General features: G+C 34.7%; 1 protein-coding gene across 1 annotated transcript; it reads left to right on the forward strand.

Moving 5' to 3' along the window:
- Positions 1-806: 806 nt before the first annotated feature.
- On the forward strand, positions 807-8019 carry SYT4 (synaptotagmin 4; the record flags this gene model as incomplete). Its single annotated transcript, XM_080714450.1, has 4 exons — positions 807-840; positions 3756-4570; positions 6194-6314; positions 7712-8019. 4 exons carry the CDS (start codon positions 807-809, stop codon positions 8017-8019), a joined length of 1278 nt encoding a protein of 425 aa, XP_080570576.1.
- Between the last annotated feature and the right edge of the window lie 1399 nt (positions 8020-9418).

Below are 9418 nucleotides of genomic sequence, written 5' to 3' on the forward strand. Positions count from 1 at the left end.
GCATCAGCAAACTGGTTGGTTTCATCATTTATTAGGAGATAAGAAATTATATTGAAAATGTTTTTTTTTTATTTTAAAAGACTGATTTATGGTGGTTTTAACCCAATTATGGTAAGCGTATTATGTATTAGGCAAAGTATAATTTAGGAAGAAAAATATATTCGAACATCTTACAAGGGGTCATTTGATGCAGAAATTTCTCTCTTTTTGCTTTTCTATGTAACTGCCTCTGTGAATCATATCATTCTTTAACTCAGAAATACATCTGTACTCATGTAAGCGATCAGGATTTTTTTTTTTTTTTTTTTTTTTTTTTTATTAGGAACTGACAAGGATTCCTTTCAGGACACATCTCCGCGTGCCTCTGAGCCCCCACAGAACAGCACAGCTAATGTCTAGTAGTCCAACAGTTAAAATAATTGATGAGTGTGGGCAGAATCCTCAGGAGAGGAAGGAGAAAGCAAGAAGGAGCTTGAGTAGGAGAGGCTGGGGAGGGGAGGGAAGGAGGGGGGCAGGTGCTGATTTCAGCCCTGTAGCGTCAGGATTGCGTCAATTCGGGTTTCAGCCACGTCTGGAGTCTCAGAGACGAGCTTTTCAGAAGAGCCAAAACAGGAACAGAGGTGGCAAATCACTGTGCGAGGGCGAGTGGACCTCCCTCTTTGCCTCCTCCCAGTTCCCCGCGCAGGTCCCCTGGGCTCTGAGCTGTTGTTTCCAGCACTCGGGAAAGCCAGCGCTTCAGATCTGGGCAAGTGCATCAAGCCAGGGAGTTTTCCGTTCAGCACCTCGGACAGAGCACGCAGCAAAAAATGGCTCCGATCACCACCAGCCGGGAGGAATTTGGTAAGCAAGTTACTCAACTTATGGCTGCGGTTATTCCTTGAATCCTCCGGGGTGGGCTGTGCCTCCCCCACCCCACTGAATGTTGAATATAGATTTTTAGGTAGTTAATTTGAAAGGATAATGAGCACAGCGAATGGCGAATCGTGGCTTATTTCTGCAGTCTCTCCCTTTCCCGATAATCTTTCTCCTTAAAATTGCTTTCTATTTCAGATGATTTTACCTTCCAGAAGTTCCTGAACGTTCAGGCAGTTCTGTTAAATTTCAGCATGCGCTGAGTAAAGGAAAACGCATCTGGTGTTCACATGCTCTTTTCATTTATCTTGTAGGAGAGTCCTCTGTAGGTAAATCTGGATTTTATTAAGAGCAGCCAAATATGTCTGTGGTTACATAAGAGTTTGACCTGTATAAAACAACTTGTCTATTGCAGGTTTGAGGTCTATATTTTATTACAGAAGATACTATAATTTTCTCTGCTGTTTCCTTGTATCCTTGAAATATGTTACTTCTGAAAGACAGGGAATCTTACCATAGTACAGTTAAGGGGACTTTGGAAATGAGCCAGCTCAGCCCATTTCATTTCACTGGTGAGATAACAGAAGTGTAGAGAAATAAAAGGATTGTGGCAGGTTACAGAGTTACCTAAACGCTGCTGAAAACTTGAATTAGAGCTCCTGTTTTGAGGTTAGGTTTTTCCATTGCCACTTTTGGGACACTGTAGACCTCCTTTTCTGTTTTAGTAAATAAAATGCGATGTGTTTCCTAGCATAAACAGGTAGTTCTTTAAGGTTCGAGTATGTTCCAAAGCCAAGAGATCAGAATTTTACTAACTTTACAGGTTTATTTTTAAATAGGAAATTTTGTAGAAGTCTGTGAATAGATGTGTGCTAATTGTTATTGAACTGAGTGAAATGATAGAACCTTTCCTCTCAGAAGCTTAAGAAGCTTATCAGTGGAGAATACACTTGTTATCTTCGATGTTCACCATTTGATATGAGTATGAAAGAGAGATGATTTGTGATATTATATTAGCAAATCAGTATTCTAGTCTTCCATTTAGATGATTGAGCGCTGTGTGTGTGTGTGTGTGTGTGTGTGTGTGTGTGTGTGTGTGTGGTGTTTATACCCCATTCTAATTTGAAAATAGAAAAAAATTTTATACCAAAACATTTCAGAGAGTCTGGTAGTGAAAACTTGTTCTGGTGCGAGCTATCAGTCAGTTTAAGAAAGAATCATTTTCAACTGCTTTTATTGTTCTTTGCATTGACTGAAGAATTGCTTCAGTTCATGACTTTGCTTTTGGATTATGAGAGTCCCGAAGCAGAGTGTTTTCCTTTTCTGTTTTCCCACAAAGACTTGAATAGAAGGGCAGGCTGAAAGGCTGATACTAAGTTTGGTTGATTATCCTTTGGTCTTGCCTCACTTTTTTCTACAAGAACACTTTTTTCTGTTTGGGAAATTCGAAGGCTTATTACAGCTTTACATTTTTTAGTCTCTAGATATAAGTAAAATAATTTTTATGGTTAGTGTTTTGTTTGTTTTCCATATCTCTTTAGATATTTCTCTTTTTGTCACTTTCTAATCTTATATTTTTTGAGTTCAGTGTTCTGACTATGAGGTAGGTAGACAGAATATGTTGGTGGATGAAAAAAGGGAGATAACAAAAGATTAGTCTTCCTGGGGTTAGATGAGTCTTAACCCTTTCCTGACTAGGACTTTGAACTTTATTATATACTCTGAAATTTAAAGTAAGGCTTGGCATAGAATTAAGTGTACAAAATATTCCATTATTGCTATTCTCTTTAATTATTTTGAGCATTGACTTAATCCATATAATATATTCAGATATAGCAATATTGCTTTTACTTATACAGTGTTGCTAAGCATTTAAGAAACATGTTTACATATAAAATATGATAAACTTTGTTCACAATCAGTATCACCTGCTGCCAGTCATTTGATATGCTCCCATTCTAGGAAATAGTGACAATTTCAATTTGGTTACCATTTACTATGTGCAAATGTGCTAGAAAAAATAGTTATGGATAATTTTAAAGTCAAGATCTACTCATTTTTTTTTTCATTTCATGTTAAGGAATGATGATTCATTCATACTCATGTTTCACTTTTTTCCATTTAAATAGATTTTCACTTTGAAGGTTCAATGTTGTTTGCTGAATTTGGGGAGTTGTAGTATTGTAAGTTATATAAACTAGTATCATATTGCTTTAGTTTTTGCTATTTTTTCCCTTATAAATATGAATATTTTTACTATTCTACCATAGTTGAGATGAAAAAAAAATTAATGGGTTTGTGGCAATGGAAAATACTATTCCAACTATTCCATTTTTTTAAAAAGTGAAATTTTCTGTATAAAAAATTTCAGTATAAAGATTTCAAAAATTATGTGAAACTAAGTTTTTAGATTTTTGTAACTTGAATCCTGAATAAACAAAAACATATAAAAATATAGAGATTTGCAGTACTTGAATAATATCCACTTAGTGTTCCATGCTCAGTGATAACTAATGCTTTTGGAAAGCCTCAAAATGTCAATAAAAACAATGAAATTAGTAATGACCATCATTCTATAGCTCACTTATGTTATTTGAGAAGACAAAGATTGAGCAATGTTATTAAGCTTTCCTCTCTCTATATTTGAAACAGGCCTCTTTCTTATTTTCATTGAAAACTACCAAAGTGAGGGAGTTTTGATCACATTGTGCTTTCTTTTGTGTCCCTCGCGGAATGTGTTTATACCTAAAGTCAGGGTGAAGTGTGTATATAATTTGTATCTGGAACTGTTGCAAAGTATTTAAGTCTTTCCAACCCACAGAAATTGCTGGCTCTATTATGCTTTCCCAAAAGGCTCAGTCTCCCCTCTTTTAATGTATGCTGTTGGTCACTTGATTTTTCAGATGAAATCCCCACCGTGGTGGGGATCTTCAGTGCATTTGGACTCGTCTTCACAGTCTCTCTCTTTGCATGGATCTGTTGTCAGAGAAAATCATCCAAGTCTAACAAGACTCCTCCCTACAAGTTTGTGCATGTGCTGAAAGGAGTTGATATATACCCTGAAAACCTAAATAGTAAAAAGAAGTTTGGAGGAGATGACAAAAATGAAGCAAAGAATAAGCCAGCTCTTCCAAAGAATTCACTGCATCTTGACCTTGAAAAGAGAGATCTCAATGGCAATTTCCCCAAAACAAACCTTAAAGTCAGCAGCCCTTCTGACCTGGAGAATGTGACCCCAAAGCTCTTCTTAGAAGGAGAAAAAGAGGGAGTTTCTCCTGATAGCTTAAAATCCAGCACTTCTCTTACTTCAGAGGAGAAACAGGAGAAGCTGGGAACCCTTTTCTTCTCCTTAGAGTACAACTTTGAGAAGAAAGCCTTTATGGTGAACATCAAAGAAGCCCGTGGCTTACCAGCCATGGATGAGCAGTCAATGACCTCTGACCCATACATCAAAATGACTATCCTCCCAGAGAAGAAGCATAAAGTGAAAACTAGGGTGCTGAGGAAGACCCTAGACCCTGCTTTTGATGAGACGTTCACATTCTTTGGGATTCCCTATACCCAGATCCAAGAGTTGGCCCTGCATTTCACTATCTTGAGTTTTGACAGGTTTTCAAGAGATGATATCATTGGAGAAGTCCTTATTCCTCTTTCAGGAATTGAGTTATCTGGTGGAAAAATGTTAATGAACAAAGAGATCACCAAGAGAAATGTTAGGGTAATTCATTTTTAGTGCTTAAAGTATTTGTACACAATCTTTAATGTGGGCTTTTGTATCTGGGAGAGTTTCATTAAAATGATAGATTTGTGCATATCACATCATAATGTTTAATTATAATCCAATAGAGTATTAGGTTATAGAACAGATGAGAGAAAAATTTAGCCCCCAACTGAAAACCTCAAAGTATTTCAACAATATAAATAAATATGCATTCTTTATGAATATTTAAATATTAATATGACCTCTTTTGTTGATTTCTTGACAAAGTATTTTAACAAACCCTGCAACTTTAAAATATTTCTGAATATTGTTTAATCCTAAGCAAGTTAACAAAGATGTTTGAAGGTCAGCATAATTGAATTTGAAATTGAAATTGAAATTGAAAATTGAATCAATTCTTTCTGAGGATTTAGAAGTTGTATTGACTTTTTATAGAATTGCTTTTCAAGGAAGAGACATCATATTGTATTGAATAATGAATGTCCATCTCTATGTTGTCTAACAAGATGTGAGTTACTCAGCATTTATCTTTGTACTACTTAATAGTTCTGAGATTACCAGAAAATTATAAGGCCTCAGATAAAGAAATTTAACACTACTTCAAATTCAGAACTTAATTAATTCTAATAGCATTTTTATACTGGTAGAATTTAGATATTTTCTTTCACTTTGAAAAATGAGTGAATGTCAAAGTCCAGAGACATTATACATTCTATTTAAAACATCTAGTTATTTAGTGGCATAGTTGAATTAAAGATCTGCCTTCACTTTTACTTTCCGAAGTGTTTATGCATACAGTTGCTCCATGTCAACTATGTATAAATATGTTATAGTTTTAAGAGTTCTGATTCAGCCATCATTTGTTTATGATCAAGCCTCAATTCAGTATTTTCTACTGTCAGAATTTATATTATGAGTTACTAATTGTCTTACCTAATGTTTTCAAAGTAAAATTCAATCTAAGTAGCATGGAAAGAAGAACTCTTTGGCACTACCTCTAAACAATATATTTAAAATTCTTGAGAAGATTTTTTTTCCATTACTTAAGTTCAATTTGTTCCTAGATTAAAGATAAAGTTTGTGCTAGAAAACAAAGAGTTTTAACTCCATAATCCCTCTGTTACAGCAGAATAGTGGGGTCAGGATAATTTTAGTTGATCTGAATTCAAATTTTGGATAATAATAGTGCTAAAGATTTTGAAAATAAATTAAACTTAAGTTATTTGATCCTATACACACCCATTAAAATAATTAGGTAAGTTGTATTATTAGTAGTAACATCAAAGAGCAGAGATTTAATTAAAAAGAAAAATTTAAAAAGATCCTCCTGTGGAGTATAACTATTCTTTAATAAACTTCTAAGTAATGGGTGTGGCCAACACTGCAAATTTTACATTTTGTAGTATCTAAAAGAACCACAAGATGGCAGGCAATGATTTTTAGGCCCTGATGGCAGTTCATGAAAGGTTTTAGTTACTCAAATTACTTAGCATACTAAAATAAATAAATACAAACATTGGACTTAAATAACAATACTATTAATTGTAAATTAATTCAAAACTAAAAGTATGAATATATATATATATAATACTAATGTTGTATTTTTGTTTCTTTGTTTAGAAGTCTTCAGGACGGGGTGAGTTACTGATCTCTCTCTGCTATCAGTCCACAACAAATACTCTCACTGTGGTTGTCCTAAAAGCTCGACACCTGCCTAAATCGGATGTTTCTGGACTTTCAGGTGAGATACTGAAATACTTAGGCTCAAATTTAAAAGTGTGTAGTACATTGAATAACGCTGCTAGCTAACATTAACCTCTGACTTTGTTTTACTTTTATTTACAATTATAATTTATATAATCATTTGTCCTTTTCTCCTTTCTTGAAAAAAATGTGAGCCAATGTTACCAGTAGTAAGATATTTAGATAGTTCTGATATCTAACACAAAGTTCATTCATGCTAAATTAGCCCACTTACTCTATTCTTTTATGTTTATTATTTTTTTCTAATATTATATGCATGTCTTAAAAATCAGCTGTAATTTTATATCTATTTTTGCAAAAACAAGACAAAGCAGCAAACTCTTTTGCATAGTACAGAGGATGTAAACTATGAGTTAAAATGGCCTGAATTAAAATCCTAACCTGCAATTTCTTAGCACAGTATTCTTAAGTGTTTTTTTAATCACTATACTAGTTAGACATATACTTATTTGGAGGCCATTATGAAAACCAGAAATAACTACTTTATTGAAGCAGGATGTAGAGGTGCACACTTGTAATCCCCGTGCTTGAGAGCCAGAGACAGGTGGATCGCATAGGTTCGAAGCCAGCCTTGCTGGCTTAATAAACCCTGTTTCTAAATAAAAATATTAAAAAAATAGGTGTCTGGGAGTGTAGCCTGGAGGCAGAAGGGTTTCCAGGACCACCAGTACCAAAAAATATATATTTTATTGAAGAATCATCTACTGTTGGCATTGTTTTTATCATTTTGAAGTTTAAAAACATGAACTTAAAGGTTTAGATCAGAAAGTTAAATTAACTCACATGCTGCAACAAAAAAAGACAGCAACAACAATTAAATAAGTGCTATATCAGCATGATTCTGAAATCCACACACTAAGGATGACATACAAAAGGTCAGCAGTAGGAAACAAAAAGTAATCCAGAAAGTGACTAAAAAATCAGTTGAAGCCAAGAATTTGCATTGTGAATTCCAAATCACTATACCACAGAAAAAAAGAAAACCCAAACAGATATAATTACTTGAAATCATAAAATTCAGTATAGGTTGAATTTTTTACCTTCTCATTTCATAGAATGAGTTACTAGCAATCAGAATGTGTCCATAGAACATTCCATTTTTTTTTCTTCTAGGTTATCTTCTTTACTATCATTACAATTCCTTCCCTAGACTCTGGTTTAAAACTTTTTTTCTCTTTTGTTGCATATTCTCCCTTATTATCAATTTTGTGAACAAGAAAAAGGCCACACTTTACCTATACTCCCTGATTATTTTGACCTATTTCCAGTGTAGCCACCTGATATCTGCATGCCATGATCTCTAAGGGTACTATATCTAGGATCAGCTCTACAGCCAGGCTTCATCATTGTAATGCTTCTTATATTCCATTGCAGATCCCTATGTCAAAGTGAACCTGTACCATGCCAAAAAGAGAATCTCTAAAAAGAAGACTCACGTGAAGAAATGCACCCCCAATGCAGTGTTCAATGAACTGTTTGTCTTCGATATTCCTTGTGAAGGTCTTGAAGAAATAAGCGTTGAATTCCTGGTTTTGGATTCCGAAAGAGGATCCCGGAATGAAGTGATTGGAAGGTTGGTCCTAGGTGCAGCTGCAGAAGGAACCGCTGGGGAGCACTGGAAGGAGATCTGTGACTTCCCTAGGAGACAAATTGCCAAGTGGCACATGCTCTGTGATGGTTAGCATCATAGCCAGGAGTGGGACTTAAGGGTTTTTACTAGGCAAGGAGCAATTTTCTTCTTATATGTGAGCATAAGCTTGTGAAAAAGCAAGCGATTTTTTTTTGTTAGAAATGGATTGAATTAGTAGACCAGAAAGTACCTATAAGTGTGTATCATAATAATTTCCCCTTATATTAGAGAAATTGGATAAATTTTCATAAGATACTCATTTGTTTGTGCAGATTTCCAGTGATAAAAATAGGGATAGTTAAGACTGTTATGAACACTGAACCACAATACCAAGTCATGGATGTGCTCACGAGGTAACAATTGCATTACCTTATGTCACTAGAATTCTGAGTGATTGAAAAGATTTTAAAATGAAAATCATGCCTTTGCTTATGAAAATTCATCCATTTTTCTTCAGGTTGGGGAAATCAAATTTTTTTTAACTCCAAAGATATTAAAGAAATGTTCTCTTTTCTTTGTTTTTAAATTAATTATGTCAAGTACAAGTGATTGTCCTGCATATAAAACTATCTGGTCATTTCTCTTTGGTTTGTAATTATGTGATTTTATCATAAGAGGAATAACTTCATTTCAGAAGGACAGTGAACAAGCTGAGAAATTATTTTATCAAAGGGCTGAGTTGAGAACACTGTGGCTGAATTATGCTTTTTTTCCATTTAAGGTTATGTGTGAGTCAAAATGTAAAAAAAATAAAAATAAAAAATAACCTCACATGAGAACCAGGGCCTTGAATTATTCACTGCCTGTCACAAGCCTCAGTGTGGCCTAAGAAACCCCTATTTACCTTCGTGAAGTTGTCAAATTAGCTAGTGGGTAAAGAAACCAGCTAGAAATCCTGTTAGAAATGCAGTTTTCTTGTAGGAAATATGTACAGTGTTCAAGTGTTCTTTCAAGGCCACCCTTGTACCTAGAATGGGCATGGTGACCTAAGACTTTAACTTATTCTCCTCTAAGGTGTTTGAATAGAACAAAAGGAGGAAAGGAGAGAAGAAAGAAATACAGGAAAGAAAAAAGAAAGAAAGGAAAGAAGGAAGGAAGGAAGGAAGAAAGGAAGGAAGGAAGGAAGAAAGGAAGGAAGGAAGGAAGGAAGGAAACATAAGGAAGGAAATAAGGACTGTGAAGTTTTAAACATTGCCAAATTAAAAACAACAAATTAGGTAATAGGACAAAATAGTTAAAGAATAAGTCTAGTATAATTTATATGTGTTCACAAAATATCTTTAGGCTGTCAACTTAGTGCAACAAAGTGTGTTTTCACTACCTTTTCTAGGCAAATTTGTCTTGAGCTGTTGTCTATAAAGTAGTTTACAGACATGTGTCTTGAACCCTTCTCCAGTGCCAGGGTTCTGCAATTTATTTGAAACCTGTCAAAGAAAAGCAGTCCCCTGGGG

Source organism: Muscardinus avellanarius, assembly GCF_963383645.1.
Source record: "Muscardinus avellanarius genome assembly, chromosome: 17".
In the NCBI taxonomy this organism is placed as follows: Eukaryota; Metazoa; Chordata; class Mammalia; order Rodentia; family Gliridae; genus Muscardinus; species Muscardinus avellanarius.